The sequence below is a fragment of the Camelus ferus genome, chromosome 13, assembly GCF_009834535.1.
Source record: "Camelus ferus isolate YT-003-E chromosome 13, BCGSAC_Cfer_1.0, whole genome shotgun sequence".
Classification (NCBI taxonomy): Eukaryota; Metazoa; Chordata; class Mammalia; order Artiodactyla; family Camelidae; genus Camelus; species Camelus ferus.
Window position 1 is genome coordinate 33,244,165 of NC_045708.1, and position 27,929 is coordinate 33,272,093.

Genomic DNA, 27,929 nt, shown 5'->3' on the forward strand with positions numbered 1-27,929 from the left:
ATTCTATATTCAAATGTTTCTTCCACTAACCACAGCAGGAAAATATCTAGACTGGAGAAAAAGATAAGTGGAAATTTAAACTACTACCCTTAAAAAGTCCCTACTTTTGACCACTTCAGTTCAACATTAAAAAACTAATTTTCAGTGGCCTTTCTATTGTTGTTTTAAATGAAGTGTTTTCTTCTATTAACCACAGTAAAAATAATATTCAAATGCAAATGGTTATGTAAGGGAAAAAATAACTTATGACAGATACACAGATAGACGGATTTATATCTATATTTGAAATCTATTCTAGAAGGCCTATGGAAGTGTTCACTAATCAAGTAGCAAAGTTGGTTGTAAGCCATTATTTCTTCCATTCCTTCCAAAGCAATCTCAGATGTGATGCACTTGAGATCTAGAAATTGTGTTGAGTCCCTTTATGACATCTACAGATAGCTTTGGTCTTTTCATTAAAAATAAGAAATAATAATTTTTTCTTATCTGAGCAAAAGGCTCCAGAAACATGATAGACCAGACTATCATAGAGAGCCTTTTTTTATACGGAAAATGTAAATCAAAGAGACCCTCACCCCATCTAAAAAAAAACTATCCTACTATCCTTCACAGTTCGAGTTCAAATATCATCAACTCCAAAATAACCTTCTTCCACCCTAGCCTACAACGCACACCCTTCTCTTGAACTTTTAAAGCACTTGTTGGTATCACATTTTGATAGTTATCTATTGCTATATTATTCTCCTTGAGTCTGTTTTCTTAACTGAAAAATGAAAATTAGAGCAAAAATATGAAGAAAATATTAAATAAGACTGCTTAAATAAAACAATGCCTATCATAATAACTATTCAATGTGTACTATAATAGTTATCTCTCTGCCATTCACCAAAGTTATGACTGAACAGTCACCTTTGTGAAATCTCATTTTCTTTACCTGTAAAGCAGAGATAGATAATAATCTCACTGACTGTCTATGTGTGAATAGACATAACCAATATTCTTTTGGTTTTGAGAGTATTTTTTCATCATTATGCCTAAGACAATCCCTAGATTGTTAGCTGATCATTACTAAATCTTTGTACAGCATACAGCACTTTTATTACCTTAACACTATAAAATAAGCATTTTATAAACATAAGTTTTAATAGCTACAAAATAGTTTTTATACAAATGTGTCAGTATTTACTCAACTATTCCCTCAGTGTTGGGCATCAACTACTCTGTTATCAATTATCTCTACCCAGCTCCCTGTTGATCTTTTGTAGCCCACACCAGCCCAGTAAATCTCTCAACCATGGGGAATCTATCCAGCCACCCGCTTCCTCTGTTTCCACACCACAACTGCTATGTTCCGCTGAAGAAAATCACAACGAGCTGGGAATTTGTGCCACTACAAATTTGTAAGTCTCCATCTTAACTGACATTAACTACCCTATTAGTAACTCATTTATATGCCTCTGATCAGTGACCTTTTTCATCCCACACAGCGATCAGTCGCTACTCCAACTCAAAACTACCCTCTACCAGAAAAAAGAAATCTGATGTCACCTAATTTTCCAATTTACATTCTTCTTCAAACCCATCTCAGTGTTACTTAGACAATGGTATCTTTCCTCCTTCCCTGGGGTAATAATAATCCCTCTCACCTCCAAACACACCACTTTCCTGTTCCATCAAACCACACACTCCCATATATTCAACCTTATCTCTACTTTATCTTCTCCACCAAAATATAATACACATTCAACTCTCCTATCCTTAAAAAAAATTGCTTCTCAGATCTACATCTCTCGCTATGTCTCACATTTCCATCATAGCAAGTTTTTTAAGAACGGTCTATGCTTGTAATCTCTATAGTCTCACCTCTCATCCACTGTTCAATCTACCATAATTTGATTTCTACCTCATTCACTAGATATATGTCTTGTTAAGATATTCTCAACAAGGTCCAGAAGAAACTTTTCCATCTTTATTTCATACAATCACTTTAGGTTTTACACTGATAGCCATTTTTCCCTTCTTGAAAATCTCCCCTTCGGCTTTCCAGAGACCAACCTCCTTCTTTTCCTACCTTTCCTGCTGCTTTTGAGTTTTGAATCTAACCTCAGTGTTGTAGCATACTATGTTACAGGAGTTCACTACCTATAGGATAAAGTCCAAATTCTTCAGTAAGGCATATAACGCCCTTTAGGGTCTGGTCCCTGCTGACTCTTCTAACAAAATTCACTGTCCTATTACTCTTCCACAGGCACCTTTCACCCTAGCCACACAAAAATACCTGCAGCTCATTCAAAAACACAACACTCTCTCCTGCCTTTGTACACGTGGCTTCCTGTACCTCATAGAATGTCATTCCTCTCTTTCTCTTTCCCTTCCTTGCTTCCACCCTCTCCCTTCCTTTCCCTTCTCTCCCTCTCTCTCTCCCTCCCCCATCTCTGTCTGTCTCTCTCTCCCCCACCACATTCCCTTATCCAGCTACATTTTTTTAAGACTCAAGTCATGCATAGTTTTTTCCATGAAACCTCCTCTCACATTTTTAGGCCCAGGTAAGCATTACCTCCTCTTTGATTCCATAGAGTTTTGCTCAACCTTCTAATACAAAGCTTATTCATTACAGTGTAGCTGTGGACCTGTCTGTACCAAAACTGTGAGCTCCTTGAGGACACACATTTTCTTATTTATCTTTGTGTCTCCAGTTCTGAGTGTCTCACAGATAGAAGGCCTCAATAAATATTTGTTAACGCATGAGATGATCAGCATTTAGGCTTACCATAGAGAAGAAGTGAAGAGCCAAGAATAATTATGCTGAAATAGCAGCAGCAGAATTTTATTGAAGGCAGGGAAGAAAAAAAAAGCCTTAAGACAGAAAACTTTTTTGAAATATCCCAAAGAAGGTAAAATGAGCCATAAAAAAGAATGATGATCAGCCACAATTGCTATAAATATTGACCCATTGTTTCTCTCCCCAAATTTTACCCGTCATGACCTTAAAGCTAAGCACACACTAGAGTCAGGTAGCTTCCAGAAAGTGACAGTTGCAGCTGCCTCTAACAAAAACTCTAGCACAAGCCTCTCACCTTAAATGCCTCTAACATCTCCCTGTCATTGTATCACAAAAGCACTGACCTTCAAGAAAAGTGAGTACCTGCTATATATATGCCAGATACTAATTATTCCATTATATGTATATGTATACTTTTGTATATGTGTGTATATATATATATTTCATAATTTTTATAAAAAATCTTTGTGAATTAAGTATTACTACTCCCGTTTTATAGATGAGGACTGTTCAGTGTCACATGGTTGTTAACCAGACCAAACTCAAACCAGTCTTCTAACAAAGTACTATCCTCTTTGCTCTCAAGGCATCAACTATCATATGAAGATATGATGTAAAACTTTCCAGCAATCTTTCAGGTACTCCTCACATTACAGGTAAGGCTAACTCTAAGCTAGCCCTCTATTGCAGATGTAGAATATTCAAAATTAAGACAAGACATTCACCAAGCTCCTTCATTGATAGTAGTAAGGGCCTTCTCCCTTTTATCTGTACTTCAAATTCTTCATTAATCAAACCCTAAGAAACAGGGTTAGTGAAATTTTTATTCTCAAATTTGGAGTCTGCAGTAGATAGAATTATGGCCCTCCAAGGATGCTAACATCCCAATCCTTGGAACCAGTGAATATATTACATTACATGGCAAAAGGGACATGTAGATGTAATTAAGTTAAGAACATTGACATGGGAAGATTATCTTGGATTATCCAAGTGAGCTAAAGAAATCACAAAGGTCCCTATAAGAGGAAGGGAAGAACATCAGAGTCAAGAGACGGTGATATGACAACAGAGACAGAGGTCAGGGAGAGAGAGAGAGAGAGTTTTGAAGATGCAATGCTACTGGCTTTGAAATGAAGTAAGGTTCCAGGAGCCAAGGAAGGCAGGCAGCTTATAGAAGGTGGAAAAGGCTAGAAAATGGGTTCTTTTCTAGTGCTTCCAAAAGGAATACAACCTGTCAACACCTTGATTTAAGAACTTTTGACCTCCAGAACTGTGAGATAATAATGTTTTAAGCCACTAAATTTATGAAAATTGGTTACGATAGCAACAGGAAACTAACAGAGAGTATCTACTAATCAATGCCTGAGAGTAAGAGGCAGCTCCAAGATTGTCTTTCTGAATATTAATTTTTTTAAAACTTAACTGTAGTATCTACTCATAAATCTTTTCTCTTTTAAAATGTACTTTTAACATTGTTTTTGATATATAATAACAAATCTAGGACAAAAATTATCCACAATCTCATCAAATTATTGTTTTAGTTTGATCATATTCTAGTTCTTTTCCTTCACCATATTCTATTTTTATGTATTTGTAGTAATAGCAAGGAGTGGATTTTATAATCTACATTTTTACCAGTAACACTTACTCCATGAGGTTTTTTTCATTTTGCTTCATTTTTTCTGAGATTGTCTTTCCCTTCTCCTTTCCAACCTCAGGTAAGCACCTTTGCTGCTTCTGCAACATTTCAAAAATACTCCTGCCTCAAGGTATCTGTATGTCACTGCTGTTCCCTCTACCTGTATAACCTTCATTCAGCTATCCCCACAGCTCACTCCTTCACTTCCTTTATCTGCTCAAATGTCACCTTAAGAGAGAATATTTGCAATATATGTAAAAGACAAGGACTGACATCCACAATCTGTAATCCTACAAATCAATAAGAAAAAGAAAAATAAACAAGCCAATAGAAAAATAGGCAAAAGAGAGAGGCTTTTTATAAGAGGATAACCAAATGGCCAACATATGAAAAGGTGATCAATATCATCAGGAATAATGAAATGTAAATAAATTTAAACAACGAGTACCACTACAAACTTATGAGATTTGCAAAAATGTACATGTCTGACAATACCTTGGGTTGTTGTACATGTATAGTAACTTATATACTGTTACAGAAAGAAATACTATGGCATTCTCTGGAAGGGCTGAGATATACATATTCTATAAACCAGAAATCTGAATCCTAGATATACTCAGAAATGCACTGATGTAAAACAGGGCATGTGTGCAGAAATGTTCATAGTGGCATTGTCCATAACAGCCAAAATAGAAACTACCCAAATATCTATCAACAGTAGAAATAAACTGTGATACAGAATGAAATATATAATAACAAAAAAAAAGAAGAAGAAACTACAGCTAGGTGAAAACAGTATAGATGACTCTTGATGCTGATCAAAAAATACAAGAGAATACATACGGTATAATTCCATATATCTCAAATTCAAAAAAGGGGGCAAGACTAAAATATATCATTTAAGAATACAACTATAGAGAAAAATGATGACATAATTACAATAAAAGTCAAGTCAATGGTTACCTTGACAGGAAGAAGAGGGATATAACTGGAAAGGGGTATGCTTTTGGTTTCTCGGAAGCTAGCTGTCTTCAATATCTTTTTCTAGGTGGTGGTAACAAGGTTGTTCACTTTATATGAAGACAGTAAACTGTACATTTATGTTTTATATACTGATTAGCATGTATTTTATTTTATAATAAGAAGGTTAAATCACCAGCTCAGTGAGGCTGCCTCTGACTACCCAAAGTCAAACAGCAATTCCTTCTCTGCCTGCCATCCCCCTGAGCCAGTAGTTTTTTTCCTCTATAGCCCTTATCTTCACCTAACGTAACTATATATTTACTTCTTAATTTGTTAATTGTTGTATCTCCTCCTGCATAAAGGACTGTTTTGTTCACTGCTATATTCCCAGCCATCAGAAGAGTATCTAGAATAAAATACACCTTTATACTTTTCTCAATATGATCCAAACCTGATCTTCCTTCCTCCTTAAGTTGCATCTCTTAGTTTACAGTACCACCACCTTCTAAGTCAGAAAACTAAAAGTCACTCTAGATTCTTTCATTTTTCTCAGGATAGTCTCTAAGTCCCACCAACTCTATTTTTTAAGTAACTTGTCTTATTCATTTTCACTTATTTTTAAACGATTAGAAAAATACAATCTCCTGTTATAAATACTAAGTGAGTATAGATACAGAACTGTGAGTTAGTAGTTAAGATTGGCTAATACAATGTCTCTGTTGCTAAAACAAAATTAAATTTGTAGTAAAAATCTCCATGAGTCCACATGAATTCTCTGCTCAGGGTCTCACCTCCAACCCCATGTTTCTTTTTTTTTCCCCTTACCTCAGGCTTTCATAACGTCTTTCATCTGTACTGAAATAGCCTCCTAGTGAGTTTACCTTCTCCAATCTGGCTTTCCTCCAATCTATTTTTCACTTTGCAGCCAATATACTCTTTTCCCTACTTGGAACCAATCAGTCAGTGACTCCCCAACTGCTCATAGGATAAAATCCAACCTATAAGTGTAGAATTCAGGGTCTTTCATGAATTGGCCCTCACCTCCCTCTCCAGACTCATCCACCACCACTTCCCACCTCACAAACTATTTTTCAACAAAACTGAATTACTTAAAGTTCCCAAAATACACCAAGGTGCTTTACCAACTCTGAGCACTTACCCAGGATGTTACCTCTCCACGACTCCACCAGTAAACCAATCATTCCCTCTTCTGTTTATACAGTTTTCTATTCCTATACTTAAAGCATTTATTCAACCAATATTTACTGAGTACCCCTATGTGCCAGAGACAGTGCTAGGTACTAAAACCCAGCAGTGAATTATGGATTCAGTCCTTATCCTGATGGAATTTATAATCTAATGAGGACTACAGATACTAAACAACTAGTAAGTGTAGTTAAGGATTATAAGGGGGGATGATACAATAAATAATGGATGATTATTAGACGACAGCCACGAGAAAGGGAGAGAGTGATAAAGTACTACATTTGTTTACATGTGGGTATTCCTTAATTATAGTCTGAGCTCCTAATGACAGGGATTATGCCATCTTTATATCACCAGCCAGGGCAATAAATAGTAATGTATAGTAATGTGCATTGACTATATTACAAAGATCACTGCCCTATTAACACTCTGGCCAAGTGAATGCAGTGATCTTGTTGGCCAGGCCTGGGTCATGTGCCTACCCTTAAAGCCAATGGGTTAGATCAACTCTACCTAAGCCCACGCTAACTGCAAAAGGGGAGAAATGGTTCCAAGAGAAAAATCAGGAAGCTGTTACCTAAATAAGAGAGAAGGGAAGCTGGACGAGCGAAAAAACAGCAAGCAGTACTCTCTTCAGTGGACACTGTAATTATCTCCTGAAAACATATCTTGTTCCTTCCCCACACTGGTAAGGAGTTTATGTCGGACTGACCTCTCCCCACTTCCAAGAGTAGGCCCTGATTTGACACAGCAGTGGTTCCCAAAATGTGGTTTGCTGACCAGCCAAATCAGTAACATCTGGAAACTTGTTACAAATTCTTAGAACCCAACCCAAAACCTAATGCCTAGAAAACTATGTTTTTACAAGTCCTCCAGGTGGTTCTGATGCACTCTCAAGTTTATGAGCCACTGGTCTAGACAGAGAAAACTACAATTAATAGTTCAAGGAATCCAGATTTTAAGACAGTGATCCTTTGGAACACAGGAATAGTCTAATTAAGAGTCAAGCTCAGGATTTTTGTATTATGTCTGTGAGAAGCATCCTTCTTCTCCCCTACAACTGAGGAAACATGTAGTCCCAGGAGCCAAAGGCACTTGTACTACTAGGGAAGCCAGGGCAAAAAAAAAGCTGATATAGTGGAGAGCCAAGAAAAAATGCAGAAAAATAGGGCCAAAGCCTCATAGTCTTGATCAAATTATGCTTTGTTTAAACCAATTTGAGTTGGACTTTTTGTTATCAAAACAGAAGGTATCCTGATATCCGCTACAACAAGGTCACACCTCTGTCCCTAAACATCCATCTCCATAGGGAGAATGGACTAGGAAATAGTGTCAGCTGCCTAGATTCTCTACGTTAGGGTCGCCAGATTTAGCAAATAAAAAATACAAGACATCCAGTTAAAACTGAATTTCAGATAAACAATGAATAATTTTTAGTATAAATATGTCCAGAATATTTCATGGGACATATTATCTGGCATTTCATCTGGCAACTCTACTCTAAATGCCCAAGATTGACCCCTAGGAATCAAAAGAGAGGCCCAGGTTAATCTCAGTCAGACAGATGTGACAGCTGCTCTTAGAGCTCATGACTATCAGGAGAAAGACTAACCCCAAGTCCTAAACTAATGTCCCACACCAGATCTGAACCACCTGACTGTCCTAAGCAGACTTCTTCCTAAAAGCTAAACATGATATACCCTCTATGGCAGATAAGTGTGACAAAATCAAATACGTTGCTGTATGAGTATTCACAGCTTTGTTTCTTTACTCCCTTGGTTCCTGGCCCTTATTATATATATCAGGGTAGTGACACTGGCAAAGAAGAGAGTTTAAAGGGAAACAGGTACTCCTGGAAGAGAAATTAATCAGTTTGAGAAAGAGAGGAAAGAAATAAAAACACTGACACTGTTCAAATTGTTATGAGAGTTCGGCAAGTTTTGAAAGAGAGATGGAAGTTTTGGATTAACCATGCAAAGATACTGATCAAAAATGAAGAAATCAGATTTTCAGTAGTAACGCAATATGGTATGAGTATAATTCCCTTTGGCATTTTTGGGAAGCTGGAATAAAGATTTAAATTACTTTCCAATTTAATTTAAAAGTTAGACTGGTGCTTCCTTTGAATGGAAGAGAGGAGATATGTCACAAAGCATCTCAGCTAAATAGTAATAAAAATGACAACAACAGATATCTGCTCTAAGTGTCTTACATGTACTAGTTCACGAAATTCTCACAATAACCCTAAAATGGGGTTAATATTCTTCTCCCTGCTCTGCAGACAGGAAACCGTCCAGGGTCACAAGCTAGAAGTAGATAGGGTCCAAGCAGCCTGGGTCTAGAGCTCCTAAAAGGTGAGAAACACTTCCCTATCTCAGAGCAATGTCTCAAGCACTTAAGCACTCCACTAATAAGCAAAAACACAAATATATTTTAATTATTCTAAAATACCAACAACTTTAGCACATAAAGTGAAACATATATCGCATGGCTTCCTTCTCTTTAATTCATTCTCCCCTTCATGGCCCACCATAGAAACTAAGAATCTTACGATACTTTTCGAAGTTACTTCTGGAAGTAAACTGTAGTACAGTCTAGACTTATACAATAATGTTCACCAAAGAAACTCGTGAATATGCCTTGATCAAATAACTAAGGCCACATATTATGCTGCTTTTCACTCAGATGTCAGAGATTAGAAATCATAACTTCAAAAAAGAAAAATTCATCAAAAAATATTTTGACATCATTTTAAAAGTTAACTCTTTCAATTACTAAAGCATATTTGAAGCTAAGAAATTAGAAAATAAAATTATTGAGTCAGTGTAGAAATGACAGGCTACATAACCGGTAATAATATTCAGAATCAACCACTTTTCACCACCTCCACAGCTTCCACTCTTGTCCAAGTCACCACCATCCCTCAGCTTGTATACTGCAGTAGCCTCCTAACCTCTCCACTTCCACCAGCAGCCAGAAACATCCTTTTAAGACAGGAATCATAATACATCACTGCTCAATACACTTAGATGGCTTCTCATCCCAGCCAAGTTTTCTTTTTTTAAATTGAAGTAGAGTTGATATACAGTAGTATACAAGTTACAGGTGTACCGCATAGTGATTCACAATTTTTAAAGGTTATACTCCATTTAAGTTATTACAAAATATTGGCTACATTCCTCAGTCAACTTTCAAAAGCCAGAGTTCTTACAATGTCCTACATGGTTTCCCCACCATCCACACCATTACTTGTCTTCATTTCTTACTACTTTCCCCTCACTCTACTCCAGCCACATTGGCCTCCTAGATGATCCCTCAGTACAAGACACAGATGTTCCTGCCTCAGAGTAAGTCATCTAGTACTCCCTCTACCAAGCACACTCCCCTGCCCTCACACCTCCCACGTGTCTAAAAGGCTTTAGGTCAGGCCCTCCCTGTCCTCCTATTTAAAATAGTAGTTCCCTCACCCAGCACTCTATTTTTGTTCTCTGCTTTTTCTCCACATGGTTTACCACTATCACTATGTATTTCACTTTTGTGTTTGTTTATTCTTTGCTCTCTCCCCTCCCATAAAAATGTATACTCCATGAACACAGGGAGTTTTGCTGTCTGCTCAGTGCTATACCCAGAAGAGTGCCTGGCAATAATATATTTGCTGAAAAATATGAATTAATATACATGAATAAAAACATTTATGGGTGTTTAACATGGTCTGGGCACCATGTTAAGTTCTTTACAGTTGTTAATTTACTAAATTCTCACAGCAGTCCTACTGAAGTAGGGACCATCATCATCCCCATTTTTTAGGTGAGGAAATCAAAACATAGAAAAGATAAATAAACTGCCCAAGGATATATGCTAGGAAGTGGCAGAGGCACAATCTGAACTCAGGCAATCTGATTCCAGAGCCCCCTCTATTAACAACACCACTATATTGCCTGTAAATTTCTAAACACTTAATACATTTTAATTAAAAGACATGATCTATAAGTTGCTTTAAATGTTCTAATTTTTAAGGCTAGCCATTCAAATCAAAATCATTCTACAAGTTTGAGGTTTAATTTACTAAACTTACTTAATTTACTAAATTTTGAAATGTGGAATTTATAGTTTTGCAAAATGTTCTCTCACACTCATTTACCACCTATATGTATGCTTCAAATAAGGGAACTGTCAACGAGAGGTTAGCTTCCTCACCTAATAAGCAACCAATAAGAAAGACAGGAAAGTGCCTTCTTAGATTTAACTCTCAACACTATATGACCCTGTGAATTCTAATTTAGAAAATGAAAATGGGTTTCATAATATATCACTGTACTAATTAGATTTTAGTTTTACAAATGAAAAAAAATTAACTCGCTAATTCTTTTTATTCCCAAACACAAAGACAAAAATTTTGAAAAGAGCTATGGTTCTCCAAATTACTTTCCATAGTGGTCACTGTTGCTTGTCTACCTAGAATTCATCCCCTCCTTTTTCCTTCCTAATAGAATCCTTCCCCAATATAATGCCTCAGGAGAGGTCAACACCATTTGAGATTCAGGCATGAACACGGTCAGTTCAATAGCAAACACTAGTGATTGGTTCAGGAATGGGCATATGACACAATTCTGGCCAAAAAGATGTGAAAGAAGTCTGCTAGAGGTTTTTGGAGAAAGTTTCCTTTTTCTGAAAACCGCGGCACAGGAAGAGACACCTTCTTTTTTTAAGAAATCGTGTACAGATGTGATGCCTGGAAGCTAATCCCAAGGAGAGCAGAATTGAGCAATGGAAAGAATACAGGTTTTTACTGACTTTGTTGAACTGCTATAATCAACGAACCCTGAAGCCTATTATATGAGAAGATAAAATTTCTTATTTCTTAAGCCATTTTGAATTAAGTTCTGCTGCTTACAGCTGAAGACATACTAACTACATACTTTTTAATGAAACATATCCCAGAACTAACCTCAAAAAAAAAAGTTTGTGGTAAATTCTACAAATACATATTAGAAGTTCAACCTGAATTATACCATACTGAATGACTGTTGAAGAGCTAGAAAGTTAAAAAGGATACATACGAAAGAACAAACTCTACAGCAATATTTTTCTAGCACAATCATTTCAAAAAGGACTTCTCCAAAACAATCCATATACAAATTTTAAGTTTTGACTCATGATTGCATTTATTTTTTCATAAGTTAAAAAAAAGAAACTATAACAGTAAGTATTTAAGATTAATAGGTACATGCTCTGAACTTGTTGCCCTATACTCTTACACAGGAGTAGAGAAGTAGTCTGGTCCACAAACAGAACATCAGACAGGAAATCCAAGGCTAGATAATGGTGGATGGTATGACATCATGATGTTGACTTTGGCTTTGTGTTGGCTCATATTCATAGGGCACAGGGCAGTTTTTATATTGACATGAGACGTGCAAAATGGTATAATCTGGCTGGACCAGGCCTACCACCTCTTTTATTTAAAAAAAAATTTAAAAAAATTTTAAACCCTCTCATTTTATATGAACTTACAAATATGCACAAGGAACAAAAAATATACCATATATGGGCAAATAGTTTAGAAACTGATCTTATAAGGCTCAAATGGCCTGACCTTACCTTGTTATCCCAAGTCAAGCCCTACGCAATCTAAATTTAATTCATAAAGTAACACATTAGGTAACTTAAATCTATATTTAACCCAATTCTGTGTAAAACTAGCCTAACAAACTTTCAAAAACTTACTACTTACTTTTAATTCTTCAAAATTTCAAAAATGACTTTTACCCAAAACCACAGAATTTTGCTGATAACATTTATTGCAGTTTTCATTATTTCTTTTGTTAGAATATTATCTTTCTAAGTTTAAAGGTCACATATTAATAATAAATAATATCAACATTTTGAAGCAAGTCACAAAATGAAGCTGTTTGGGTCCACAGGCCTAAAATTTAACAAAATATTTGGACACTGGGTGTTTAGAGGGAAAAAAAACCACAAAAGAAATATGATAGCTTGACCCCAAGAAGCTTCTCTTGTTGAGGAGATAAATTCTATTTATGAAATAATTAATGTCATAATAGAATATGATTTTGTGTCAAAATAACACACCATACTCCTAGATAATTAGGATGCTCAGTGCTAGAATTTTTAGAGGAAAAAAAGAAGGAAGGGGGACTTGCAAAGCATCCTGATTTGAAGATAGGGGTAAGATGGGCCTAATATAACATAGGAAGTAGCATTAGCAAAAAGTTGGAGATAGAAATAAGCATAGTATATTGAGGAACTGGACAAGAAGAGAAATGAGAATAGAAGATTAGTAATTAGGCTGGAAATGTATGCTGGTACCATATTACCATATTACTAAAGATCATGTATGTCAAATGTAAGAATATGGCCTCTGCTTAAAAGAAATGGAAAGCTGATTATTTCTAAATAGAGTGGTAAGACAATGAAAATAACATTTTAGTAGGATTAATCTGGCTGAAGAATTCAGGGTAAAATTATGGGGGAGGGGAAGAAGAAATTAGAAACACAGCAACCAGTTAGGAGGGACTGGTTAAGAACTTGGGCATTAGAGTTAGGCAGCCAGACCTGCTTTGCTGCTTGCTAGCTGTGAGGCACTGAATAAGCTACTAAATACATTTAAGTCTCAGTTTCCTGTCTGTAAAGTGGGGTAATAACAGTGCCTATTTTATAAGGCTGCTGTGTGGCTAAAAGAAACAGTACATATGAAAGCATCTAATATAGTGCTTGGTCTATAATAACTACTCAAACAAATATTAGCAACTATTATCTTCATTACAAATCACTTCAAATGTGAGGTGATGAGGAACATGGGCAATAGAAACTAAAAAGAAAAGATGACTCAGAGTGGTATTTCCATAAACTCATGAGGTGTTATAACTAGAAAAGACCCTAGAGAATTCTTCCAAAAACAGAATGGCCCCAGTTTAAATGTCAGGGATGAAGAAAAGAACGGGGCAAGATAGCTCAAAAGGTTTTGACTGCAGTAATATCCAAAGAAGTAGAGTTGATATAATTATACATTATCAATATGCTTTAAGATGTAAGCTACAGTGAACTGGATACACGCCATGTGCCAAACACTGTGCTAGACACTGATATAGTACTTCTTATGCCCAGAACAACTGTGAAACATACATATTAGTTCCAGATTTACAAAAGAGAAAATAAATGCTCACTGAGGTTTAAGTACTAACAATATAACCTTGGGCAGGGTAAGAAGCAAAGCTAGCTTTGGAATCCATACCATCTGTTTCCAAAGCCTGTGCTCTTTGTACCACATTTAGGCTGCATCCCCCTTTAAAATCAATAAAAACTGTATCATATCACATAGACATATTTGTAATTATTTTCTATCTACCTTGTTAAGTATGGCAATCATAAACATGTCCAATCTTTTCTACATTCTAAGAAAAATATAAAGGTATTCAGCATGAAAACAATAATGAAAATAAATTTTAAAAGCAGTATCAAGTGAAGACTCACCATACTTCTAATGAAACATAGTTGGATATACTATAAACTATAATATATTAAATGAAAGCAATGACTAATCTTTTTCAATAAGATACAGAAAAAGGTTGGCTTGGCTTTTACATCACTTGATTACATTAACATTTGTCCCATACGACAATATCATTAAAAAGTGACACCTAGCTCATAAAAGAAATATCCTACTATTCACAGGAGAAGCATTTATATAAGATGAACCCATCAGATGTTAAGTTATAAAGAAAAATTCAACCACAGAAGCAAAATGCCCAACCTGCTAACAGTGAGGACCACACAGTGGCAGGTGACCTATTTCTTCAGTGTGTTTCTCAACAGACATTTTCCCCAGCCACAGGGTAGTATGCTACTTCTCCACTACAATGTTAATCTAAGTTTTACCAGGATGAAAATACCAAGTATGCCAAAGCAAGTAAGTTTCCCAAAACAACATTTTCATCTGGCTTCAAAAAAGTCAGAAGATGCTCTACTAAGTTGGCCATCAAACTATGTATCAGGTAACTACTTAACTAGTAGCTCTCAAAGTGTAGTCCAGGAGACCCCTGAGGGTCCCCAAGACCTTTTTGGAGGGTCCAGGAGGTCAAAAATATTTTCAGAATGTTACTAAGTCATTATTTGCCTTCTATACTACCACTCTCTCACAACTGTGTGGTGGAGTTTTCCAGAGGTTATGTATGACCTGTGATTCAACAGACTGAATGCAGGAGCAGACATGGCAATTTATGTCTTCTATTAAGCCAGATATTAAAGTTACTTGCAAAAACATAAAATGATGTCATTCTTCTCACTTTTTTTTAGAAAATATAGCTATTTTCTTCTTTGAAAAAGTTATGTTAACATGTAATGTTTATTTCTAAGTGAATTAAATATTTTTTAATTTCTCAGTTTTATTCTAATATAGTTAATATCAATAAATATAGCCCACTTAAACAGAAATTCATTGGGATACTCAATAGTTTTTATAAGTATAAAAGGGGTACTGAGACCAAAAAAAAAAAAAAATGAGAGCCACTTTTCTAGACCTTCCTATACGTATGTTTTGCCAATTACATTTTTTATTTTTCTAATTACCATTGAAGAGATGTTACTGTCCTACAGATAATTTCAGAAATTTGCCTTGATAAGAACAAAAAAAGTCTACAATCTTAAAAAGAATTGAGTCCATTAGATTAAAAAAGAAATCATTTCTTATATCTTTCCAAAAGAAAAACAATAACAATGTCAAAACTAAAATGCAAGCTAAGAGATCACTATCTGTAAGCTTTGGGCATGAGTTTATGATCAGTTGTACATTAATAATCCTCCAACAGCTCCTATACCAAGGCAGGGCTCTTTGAGAGGCTTATCCAGCAACTGTTCTGTTATGGAATAATCCTGATTTCCAAATCACAACAGAACTAATCAAGATGCTTATAAGCAATTCTCTGTACCATAATCTTAACATTTCCAAAATAAAAAGGTTTGTGTTTCACCTAAACAGTTTCAAAATCTCTGGGAAATACATAAAGTTAAGACATCAAAGTCCCATCTGAATCCAATCCTTACATTGTCAGTAAGTTACAATAGATGTAGCAATCCATGCAGTTTTTAGAAACGTTCAAGATGCATGGTAATGGTAGTTTTTGAAAATACAGGCTGGAGGAAAACCCCTTTGAAAAACAGTTTTTGAAGCTGCTGAAAACAATAATAGACAACAACTTTGCATTTATAGTTCAATCTAAAATTGAGATGAAAGTCATATTTTTAAAACTGTAACATTAATATTACAGTTAAGGACCCTAAGACAACAACTGTCTAATACAGAAGTTATTCAGTCCTAGGCTATCGCAATAGTCAAGGAGTGAGGTGACCAAGGATTGTGAGTAGAAAAGCACTTAAAGGCTAGAAAGAAACAATGCTCCTTAGGTATTTATTAATTCAACAAATATTTATTAAATTGTCTACTACTTGTAAGACCCTAAGCAAGCTAAGAAGCTCATAATCTAGTGGGAAGATAATTCCAAAGGTGGACGTATATGTATATAAATGCAGAGGCTACTCCAGACATAATGGAAGAAGTTCTATCTAAGAAGTGCTAGAAGAGGAAGAGAAAAGGAAGGAAGGACGTCTTCTAACAGAAAGGATCAGGGAACACATATTCTGGCAAAGAAGGCATCTAACCAGGGCCATTAACATATATATAAGATTTCAATCCAAAGTGAAAAGCATCGCAGGAAGAGGAAAAAGCACACAGTCAAGGAACAGCAAGTACAAAATAGCTTCCAAGGAACTTGTAATGGACTCCAGGAGGAAGAAAGACTGGAAAATAAGGTTGGAAAAATAGAGGGACTTACATGACAGGGTAAGCTTTTTTCAGTAGGCAAACGGAAGCCATTGGAAAGTTTTTAAAGTCATGATAAGGTAAATCATCAGATGATACTTTAATAATACTGTGGGTTGGACAGAGGAGAAACAGGGGAGAACAGTTAGTGCACTATCAAACCAATCCAGGCAAGAAATAAGTAAGAGCTTGAAGGGATAGGAACTAGGAAAAACAGATACAAGATATCCTGCAACCTCTTCACTAATAAATTACTTAGTTTTAAATGTTTCAAAACTTATCACACAAGGTTGTTGTTCCACATTATTTACATTAAAAACTATTCACTTCATAGACAATTTCACAGCATACTCAAGTGTGCTTCCTTTTTAAAAAGCTGTTAGGAACTGTATTCTAAATTAAGCCACAAAATGGATAATAAAGAACAGCACAGGCATACTTTCAATACTCTGAATAGAATCTCAGTATGCAAAATTTCATTCAAGGATGAACATTTTAAACTCAAAAGTTTATTTCCGTGGAACACACAAAGTTTTGATCAGAATTTTCTGTACAACCTTTTAAGACTCACATCACTGCATAATTATAATAGTCGACTTTTCTTAAAATCATTTTTGGACAACTCAACTCAACTTGGCCAATATTTCTACTAGGCCCATATTTTTCAAACATTAGTGCCTTCATTTTCTCCCCTCCTCCCCACTCACCTCACCGCCCAACAAATTCCCTTTGTATGTCTGCAAGGCAAGATACTATATGATACAGTATGATTCTAAGGCAGTTTGCATATAAATAATTCTATTCATATAGTAACAGAAATCTAGAATTATTAACCTTACTTTTTACAGGAGAGGAACCAATGATGTACTAAATTTCCATTTACATGAATGACAAATGCATCTAATAGAAATGATGCTTTACCATTAGGGGGAAACAAAGGGGGAAATACACACAATAGATGGGTGGCAAATCTTAACAAACTTTGCGAAATACAGAAAAGCTGCATCTGGATTGCACGATTATAAAAGCAAATAAAGCAAGCTCCAAAATTAAGGGAAAAGAAAAAATTCGAAGTGATCATTCAAAGTGAAAAAGGTTGATTCAATATTAGTATTAGTTTTTAATACAGCATCATTTAACACTCTATGATTAATTGAAAAAAAAAACAAAGGATAATTCACCGCTCACAAGGACACAGGAAATAATTTCTGCATATATTCTATGAGACAGTTATAGTTCATTACACTTCCATGGGCTCAAATCCTTTCAAACGTTTCCAAAAATACATAGTCTTATGATAACTGAGATTCCCCAATGACACACAATTTATTCTGTACGCTTAGCTATAACACATTTTTAAAAGACATAAGGAATTCATCCTCAACAAAAATAAGAAGTCACAAAGGCCCTCTACTTATTCAAAATCATTACATAAATCACTGTCTATAATTGCAAAAAGGGTTTGAAAATCGGACAGCTAATAATCATAAAATGGTGTAGACTTAAAGAAAAAAAATTACCCAACTTTTCCATTTTCCCTTCCTTTTCCTTTCCTATCAGATATACAAAATGTCTGTAAGGGTCTCAGACAAAGCTCTAAAGTAGAAATACAGTGTATGTATACTTTACATTATGTGTATGAAAACCTATCACATATACGTATACATCACATATATTCACACACAAAAAAGAAAGGCTCCTCCTTTTTTACTATAAGAATTGAAGCTACATTAAACCCTATCCCATAAATTGAGTTAAATCACTATAAATTAAAGAGTAATAAAATAGTGCACATAGATCTCTCTGAACGACTTTATTCGGAGAAAAATCTAAGACTAAGGCCATGACTGAATAAAAACACCCAATCCCTGAAAACCACTAACCGGCATTTGGTTTCCGTGAGAGAAAAAGGGGGTCTTAAAACGAATAACCACACAGGCAACCCAGTTTCAGAAGTTAACGAAGGTAAAACACAGCGAACCAAACCAGACAAACGTATAAAACGACAAGCTTTAAAGAATTCCCCCCAAAAGAAAGACTTCAAGACTGGGATAAAAAGCATCCTTTGCTGGTAGAAAAATCTTTAATTGAAAAAGAAAAAAGGGGGGGGGGGTGCATGGCACAACAAAAACCTGAACGACAAGCAAAGGCGAAGAAGTAAAAAAAAAAACAAAAACAAAAAAAAAACCGGATCTCTCCTCCCACCCCCACCGCAGCTCCCACCCCCACCCTCACAGGACAATAGGATCGGGGTCCTAACTGCAAACTTTAAACGTGTAAACCAGAAGCAGTTTTACTGCAGCTCTAACTGCAAATCTGCCTCTCATCTCGAACCTAGCGCATCCAAGAATACTTCTGCCCTGAAAACATCACCAAGGTGTTGTTAAACACAAATCAGACCCATCACAAGATTCTTTTTTTTTTTCCCCAAGTACCTGGAGGATCCATTTCAATATAAAATATCAGTTCTGTCGAATAGGGCATCATCACCTCCCGCCAGTCTGCGTCATCGCGGTCCATACTCCACACCGTATTGTACATCGCGCTGTCAGGGGCAGGTCGTCAGGAAATATATAGAAAGCATATATATTTTTTATCTGCTATTTGAAAATCTAAAAATATATATCTGTAAAAGTCCCACTCAGAAATGTACTCCGGGGTTTCCAACGGCCGGTACAAGTCCAGCCAACTAGCAGGACGAGGACGGAGTCAGTCCACCCCGCTCCTCCTACGGAACCCAGCAAAATGCCCCCGGGACGTTCAATCTACCGGCTTTTCCCCTCGGAGAGGTACAGAGAGGCTTGCGGGGCGGAGAGCAGAGGTGTTAAAAGCGGCTTCCCCAAAATCCCTTCGACACAGCCGCTCTCCAGAGAAAAACTCCCACCGCCTCCAAATCTTTCCGCGGAAGCCACTTTTGTGTCCTTCGACGGGGGTAGAATGGAGAGGGAGAAAAAAAGAATGCGCTGGGAGAAAGGTGGGGAAGTGACAAAGGAAAGCATAAAAAAGGGGTTGGGTATTGCGTTCAAGTTTCGGGGTCCCACTGGTCAGCAGAGAGCGATCCCCTCAGGGGCTGGGACTCGGGCTCCGTTCCGGTCGGGCTCGGAACCGAAGCTGCTGCAGCCTCGGGATGGGGGGGGGGGGGGCGTCTGAGAGTCCAGTTAGCTCTGCTTGGCCGGGCGCTCCCGACAAGCTGTATGCAAGCCCGCCAGCGCCGGCTCCCCTCACGCTCTGCCCTGACTCCAGCCACTAGAGTTTCATTTTAACGGCGCGGAGGGGGACACCCTTCCCCGCCCCCACGCTCCCCTGCTGAGGCGCCACCCAACCGCGCCGGGCAGAGGGGACAGTCATCATCGCCACTGCCCCTTCCGCTCTATTCCGCCTCGAAGTGTTGGGACTTCTGTCAGGTGCCTGAGAGTCTGTGCAAAAAGCCGTCCTACACCTCAGCTATCAACTCTCCTCACCGCTCCCTAGTCCTCAGTTTCCTAACCCTCCATCCTTTCTCCCCCCAGCCTCAATCAGAATGGTAAAGCCCGGGCGCTGGCCGCTCGCCAGGAGTCAGTGCCGGGAGCACGCGAGTGGGGCGGGGAGGCAGAAGCGAGGTGGGAGGAGGGGGGAAAAAAAAAAAAAGGAGGATGAGGTGGCTGGTGATTGGCTGAGCCCGGTTGCCGGAGCCTGGAGCCTGCGTCTTTTGTCTGCCTTGCTTCGGCGGAGGAGCGGGAGACGGCTGCGCGCTCCAAGCGAGCCAATCAGGAGCCAGCCGGCGCCGGCCGGTGAGGCAGCGATTGGTCGGAGCCCAGTTACTAAGCGGGACAAAGGCAGAAGGGGGAAAGAAAAGAAGAGGGAAAAAAAAAAAAGAAAGAAAGCGCAAACGGCGGTTAGTGACAGGCTGGGCAAGCGCTCGGGGGCTCAAGCTGCCCGGAGACAGGCGGGGCTCCCACTGAAGCTCGGTCCGCCCGGTCGTGTAGGAGATGGGGAGGACGGGCTGGCGCGAGACACCTCTGCCCGGAGACTGGCCGCGGGGGAGGGGAGGGAGGAAGAGGGGCGCGTGCTGTCACTTGGAGGGACGCGCGCTATTCTGGTCCATAGGAGGTTCCCGGTCAGAGTCCTTCCCCACAGACCTCTTCCCAGTGCTGGGACAACCCTCCCCACCCTCCTCCCCCATGATAAGTTGTCAAATAAAGCAAAGGTCCCCAAACAGACTTGCTGGACCGTTACTGCTCAGTGAGCGAATGTGCCCATGCCCCCGTGCAACCTTCCCCGACCGCTACCTGAGCCCAGTTGCGGCTTCTCCCCTTGAGCAGTGAGGCACTTCTTAAGGAGGCATTTCGCAGTTCCTCTGCGCGTCCCACCCCAGGACTTCTGAAACCAGAGGAACTCCCCACACCTGAAATAAACAGTGGCGCGCCACAGCAGGCCCCTCAGCTCCAGTGCTCAAGCCAGAAGAAAATGTCTTGCAACTACAGTGTGCGTGTGATTTCTGAGATGAATCACAGGTGTTGGTTTCCCTCGCCAAAAGAGCTCTATTCCGTTTCCCTGACAGACCCCCTTACACGTTAACACCCAGTCCCTCCCCCGCCCCAGCTTAAAACTACGATAGACTCCCATATGAAAATGCTGGATATTTCCACGCATTTCAGAAACTGATAATTAACTTGCTGGCGGACACTGAATAGCCCAAAGCAGATTTCTGTCTCATGAATTTGTGCCTGGAATTGCCATTCTGCATGCCCTACAATACAGTCTGGGGAAGCCAAAAACTGCTCCATTTCCTCTTTACACAGGAGTAACAAAGCCCATTGTGTTTGGCTTGACAACCTTGATTAAGCCCTAGCAAAACCTCCTACCCTCAGTGGCTCTACTGTATTGACCTACCTGTGGAAGAATTGCCACGTTTCACCCTCCACCTCCCAAAGTGGTTCTGCCTTCCTTAAAGGTGCTCTGACTGAGCTGAGAGTTCCTGAGGGCAGACAGTCAAAATGTGTACGAACTAGATATAAAGTCATAGATTAAAAAGAGCCAGGAAGAGTGAATGGACTGAGTTGAGCTGAGAAAATACATCAGTATTCCTATATGCTTGCTTTCTCACATTTTTGAAATCCAAGTGTGATTCAGAAGCCAAATCAACTTGGGGCAGGGCACATTAATTTGAATGTCCTGAACCATCCCTCTAGGTCGAAGATGCTGGATGCACAACTCTAATTTGTGGCTGGCTTCCCAGCAGTCTCTTTACTTTACCGTATCTGGGAGGCAGAAGTACTCACATTTGATAACTCAAAAAGCAGAACAGTCAAGGGCAAGTTGGTTTATTTTTGTTCACTGGAGTCCCAGTGCATTCCCAAACAAAATGAAGGTGAAGAGAGGAAGTGTGGAAAAGATAATGGCTTTCAGATTTCCACAGCAGCTTTTGCTTGGACCACTTTTCATGATTTAGTGGTGGGAATTCAATTTCCAATACATGGAGCAATCACCCAGGCCTTTCCCACCGCTAAGGCCTTAGGAAATGTAGTGAAGAAGCAGCTCAGTATATAAAGAGTGCTTGAGACTGACACATGGAGTAAAGCTGTGTGATTCAACCTTGCCACCTAAAATCGTATGACCCAACTGTCCAACAAATAAACCTTTGAATAGGAAGCCTCCAAAGAATAACAGTGATGCAAGAGGCAATGATGAATCAAGGAGAAGCACACTTCCTTCAGATGGGCTTGAACCAGTGCCCTGCCATGATGAGAAGCGCCTGTCATAGGATGTTGGCCTCACTTTCTTTCAGTTGAGAAAGAGAAGTGAAGTTCTGACTCCCTGTCACCAAACCGCCTCAGGCTCTTTGGCAAAGGTAGAGAATGTTAGCTTTGGTGCCCTGGATCATTTCCATCCTGGAGAATTATATTTGGCCTGGGCGTGGATTAAATTCAGCTCTAAGAGCTCAAACTCCTGGGTCACAACCTGCTTCTCTGGGAGTTGTTTTTTTTCCCCCTTTGCCTCCCTCCTTTCTTTTTTTAATTTAAAGTAGCCTTAGGTAAATCACAAAATCTGTCTTCATTTATGTATCTGTGAAATAGGAGATTGCCTTCATATTTATGAAAGCTTCTTAGTTTATTGTGAAAGACTCTAAGAATGAAAAAAAAAGCACTTAAGTACTTAGAATTAATAGTACTTTTCTGTAACTCCAAATGGACAGGATGTCCTTCACTTTCACCCTAGTTTGGTCTCGCTATGAAACAGTTCAAATATGCTCCATTTCCCCCTCTTTATTTTAGAGATGGATGAAATATTTCTTCTGTGCACTGAATATAGGGTATGATCTCAGAGCTCTCTGTGCCAGCAGAATCAGCCTGGAACTCAGCCAGAAGTTCTTCGTGATTAAAGGTGCCATCTGAGCACACAATATTTTTTTTCAAATGCCTTGCAAAATGAAAACATACTTTTATTATTTTTTTAAGGTCACTAGCTATAACATCAGGACTGGCTTTAGCCTTTGGGTAAGGATCAGTGAACTCAATACCCCTCTTTTTTCCTCTCTCATTATCTGCTCTTGACCACTTGTCTTGTGATAAGGCTAAGTCCATGCAGCTAAATAAACTCACTTAATAAATGGGATTCCAAGAAAACTCTACAAATTATCAGTTGCAGAGTTTAGGAGCCACATGCCTTATAAGTTGGGGGATTTATCAAGTTTTGATGGAAAAGTTTGCCTTTACAATGTAAAAAGGAGCAGTGCTAGTGGATCTTCTAGAAAGACAACTCCTCTGGGAATTGATAGGTATTTTTTGAGATAGCAGTGTCAAACATCTTGGTTTTCCTTTTTTTTTTTTTTTTTTTCAGAATAACATTCCCTTTATTTATCATCTGCAATTTTTACCTCTCCTCTACATCTTTCTTAAAACTTGGAAAACTACGGTAGAGTTAATTATATCAGCCCAAGTCACTGAGAAATTACGACATTAGATGAATGAGCGGTTTTCATAGAAGTGGCATTTCTCCAGATGCTGTTGCATTCCTGTGCTTAGGCGGCACTGTTTGAGGGCTTCCTCTTACCCATCAGCACATGATATAAATCTCCCCACTTGGGGTCCTCCTTCAGCTTTGGGGATCACCAAAAAAGCAGGTCTCTCTCTAGCTTAACATGATGCCCTCTTTTTCATGTCTGCCTTTCTAGTAACACAGGGGCTACCTGGTCGGTAGGTTATGCCACTGCCACAAACTTCCCTTCCATCAGGGCAACAGCTTTCAGCTCAGCTCTCACCAGGACAGAGAGAGCAAATGAGAGCTGAATGGCAGGAACAATAGTTGAGGCTGTTTCCCGAGGGCAGGGCACAAACTGGGCAGGCAGCCGGTGAGCTCTGTTACCTCATTTAATCTCTATAACCCTGAGGAGGGTTGTATTTTTATTCTCATTTTACACATGAGGAAATTGAGACCCAGAGCAGTGAGGAGACTTATTCAAAGTCACGCAGCCACTTAGTAGCAGAGCCAGGACTAGAGCCCTGTGTCCCAACAGCCGGTTCAGTGCCTTTCCCACTACACCACACAGCTTTCCTCTCCCCTTCATCCACTTAGTGAGTGTTTATTGATGCTTCCAAATACTGGGGATACAAAAATGAATAAGACAAAGTACCTAACATCGAGTCCAGAGTCGACAGAGGAGAGGTCAACAAAAGAATAAATAATTACAAGCATGTGATAAGTGCTATAATAGAGAAACTGACAAAGTACTACATGAGCCCCAAAGACAGGATGATCTCTGCCCAATGCAGCTGAATAAAGGCTTCCTGGAGGAGGTGATATTTGGGCTGCCCCAAATTTCTCTGCATATGGTCTCTACATCTCAGTTTCTCCAATCCATATGATTAGCTCCAAGCCTGAAAAAGTTTCATGGAAAGCTGCCACAAAGATCAGACCACCAAAGCATCCCTCATTATTTTTAATGAGACTGCAACAGCCTCCTCATCATCTCCCTGCCTTGCCTCTTCCAATCCGTATTCTACAGAGTTAGAGTGATGGTTCTAAATATGCAATCTGAACATTGTCACTCCCTTGTATAAACCACACAGTATTTCCATTTGCCCTCAGGGTAGGGTTTCAGTCTCTTAGCCTGGCATTCAAGGCTTTGGTGATTTAACCCCTGCCTCCTTTTCCAGTCTTTTCTCACACAATATTTCCTGTCACTCCTGAGAACTAGCTATACTGAAAGACTGCAGTTCTCAGAACAGTAGAAAATTTCTCCACACAACACCCTCCACTATAAAGTGACAAACCCCCACGTATGTGCATCCAATCACTGAGACCGTGCTCGCTCAGCCCCTGTACCAGCCTCTGTACAGCCTGTATGTAGCACACCGTGTTCAAAGTGTCTGTTTCCAGGTCTGTCTTTCCCCTCTTGCTCTTGGAGTTCCTCATAGGTGGAGAGCGTGTCCTCAAATCATCAGTGCCCAGCATCAGGCCTGGTGCACAGTGGGTAGCCAGGGAATGTTCTTTGAGTGAATAAACAAAAGTCACAAGAAGAAACTAAACTTGCCAAGAAGGCTCTGGGGCAGCCTAAGTTCAGGTTACCCTGATAATCCTTTCTGTAGTTCTTCAACTGATTCCCATTTATTTAAAAGGACAAAAAGAAAAATTTTAATTGTACGGTTTTTAGTTACAGAACTGTAAGGGGCAGACGGTGATCCTTCTCTCCTGCTGGGCGCCTCTAAGGTCTTCACCACAGACACTCAGTTCTGCTGCCCTTTTATTTTATCAGCTGTGAATTGTTTGCAAAATTCCAAGCAGCTTGTAGGAAATTCAGAAAAACTCAGCAGTGAGGAGAGAAGCTGGTTTCATTTTCCAGCCCAGCTCATTTCTGAAATGTAACACCATATAGGGCTTTAAAGTATGCTTACTTCCTGTGGTCATTATTTCAGTAGTTTGGAACAATTTGTAGTTCATGCCTGCTTTCTGGAATGTACAGTAATCTCCCTGTAATTCCACTCATCTCAAATCTAAAAACTGTCCAGTACGTTTCATTGTTAGAGGGCAAAATCAGTCCAGTTCCCATATTGGACAATTTTGGTTTAAAAAAAAATCCAGTAGCAATTTTCTTTCCTTCTATGAACAATAAAATCACAAGCATCCTTTAGAAATATTTTTATAAAATCTATATACTAAAAGAAAAGGCCTTTTACAGCCTCCCCAGACACCTCTGCATGGGCATCATCCTTGAAATCTGGGGAAATGATGTAACTTCTAGGGCTTAAAGATCACCATTTGAGTAAGGAAATTCAAGCATGGAGTGTAAAATCCTGGTCATTTATGTCTTCAGATCTGAGAACTTGATTGAAAAATGATATAACCACAGTGACCTTCTTTTAATTCAAGGGTAGGGACTACCTTGTGTCCTGCTCATCTTATGCTTCTTGCAAAAGAGGCACTCAGTGAAAAATCACTATTATTCCACAGACTTCACTTAGGATCCCATCTCTCCCATCTCAGTACCAACATGTGAAATTCTAAATTATGCAATGTTAGGGCAAAGTAAAGGCACCTAAGGTCCTGGAAGTGTAGGTAAAGGCACCTTAGGTATTCCCAGTATAAGGAACTAAGAGTTCAAAAGCAATATATTTTTCATATTGTGAGCAAAAAAAATGTAATTGATCATCACATATACCAAGTACATAATATGATAATTGCACTTAGAGTAGATTTATTAAATGTTAAAGGTAGAAGGAAAGAACAATCCAAAATGACAAGCTCTTTCCATTCAGCTGAACCCCTTTCATAGTCTAGAGTTTATGCTGAGTACTCAGTAAGACCCTATTTCTGTCCTTGATGAGCCCATGATCCGGTAAGGGAGACTCATGTGAACGAGTAATAAGAGTTTCACTGACCGTTGTGCTTCTAGACTGACTGACTCTCCTAAGGCCAAAAGATCGGGACAAGACAGCACCCTCTGTTTACCCTCTCCATCTTCTCCTAATAGCTTTGCTCTGTTTCTTAGCCTCTTCCTGACTTCCTAGACTGCTGTCTTAACCTCACACTCCTCACTGATTCTGTTCTTGGAGGACTGACTCCTAGCTGTGTTCCATGAACACAAATGTGTCCCTTGTCATCTTTTTCAGGGCAATGGAGAAATCTAGCTCAGTGTCCTACCCTGATACAGGGCCTTGTGGTTGAAGTTTCTCCTGAATTCTCTCAGGACTCTGAAGACAAGAACTAGATAATACTATACTCATGAATTGCTCCCACTCTGAAATCTCAGCTCAAATAGACAGCTCTCTCTAACGCTCCCATACTTTTTTTTTCCCAAAGCATAGGCATTGGGGGAAAATGATCACATGATTACCATCTAACGTCATTGTAGTGAATAGTGGTCCCCCTAAAAGATATGTCTAAGTCCTAACCCTTCAGAAGCTCTGAATGTGACTTTTATTTGGGAAAGTGGTCTTTACAAATATTAAGATCTTAAAATGAGATCATCCTGGATTTAGGGTGAGTCTTAGATCCAAAGATAGGTGTCTTTATGGAAAAAGGCAGAGGGAGATTTGAGACACACAGAGGAGACAGCAGTGTGAAGACAGAGGCAGAAATTTGAGTGTTGCATGTACAAGCCAAAGAACATCAAGAGTTGCCTACAGCCACCAAAAGCTACAAGAAGGGCATAGAGCAGAATCTCCCTCAGAGTCTTTGGAAAGAATCAGTCCTGCCAACAACTTGACTTTGGATTTCTAAACTCCAAAATTGTGAGAGAACAAATTTCTGTTGTTTTAACTCACCCCATTTGTGGTAATTCATTATGGCAGTTCTAACACATTTCTCATAATTTATTTTAAAGACATTTTAATATCAAGATATAGACAGAGTATAACTTCAAAGTAAAGGACCATCCTTGCCAAGGAATGACTGTAAGTCACTTTAAATATGATGCTGGAACTGTTGAAACTTTGTCATAGACTAGCACCAGTACTAGGAACCACAGGCTTATCCCAAAGTATGTCTTTTTAACAATTTTCTCCCTATTCCCTTGAACTTTGTCTCTGTCTTCTTCTTCCAAAAAATTCACCCTACCAAAGCCAAATCCCAGACCAAAACAAGTGCCTTTTGCTCTTACACGCAGGCAGCTGGGCTTAGGTTAAGAAAAACCAAGTTTACTAATTTCACTCTGGCCTGGTCCCTGGTCATAATTGAGATTCCTGTTACTTATCCTAAATGTGCTTCCTCTGACATTCCAAACCTTCACCACTTATCTCAAATGACTACCTTCCACCCTCAGATCAGTAAATGTAACTTTGCCTTTTACTTCACAGAGACCAACAGGCATAACGCCCCCTTCCTTATATCCCCTCCAGAGCCTATAAACTTGTACCATCCTTGCTTCCGTGCCTTCCTCTCTGAGGAAGCATATCTTTCCTCTAATTGAAAGCTGATCACCCATTCTGACCTCTGGGTAGCACCCTCATCAGCCTCTTAAAGTATCCCTTCTGTCTATCTAAATGCATACTAGATAGCCTCAAAACACCTCAATATCATCGTAA

The 27,929-nt window shown here is 38.9% G+C and overlaps 1 protein-coding gene across 1 annotated transcript in view; it reads right to left on the reverse strand.

The window, feature by feature from the left end:
* The window catches only part of LOC102505690 (phosphatidylinositol 3-kinase regulatory subunit gamma), an 83,437-nt gene extending 63,758 nt beyond the window's left edge, over positions 1-19,679 (reverse strand). The window contains 2 exon segments of the mRNA XM_014553960.2: positions 18,864-18,973; positions 19,198-19,679. Coding sequence (XP_014409446.1) covers positions 18,864-18,973; positions 19,198-19,427 — 340 coding nt within the window. The 5' untranslated portion in view covers positions 19,428-19,679.
* Between the last annotated feature and the right edge of the window lie 8,250 nt (positions 19,680-27,929).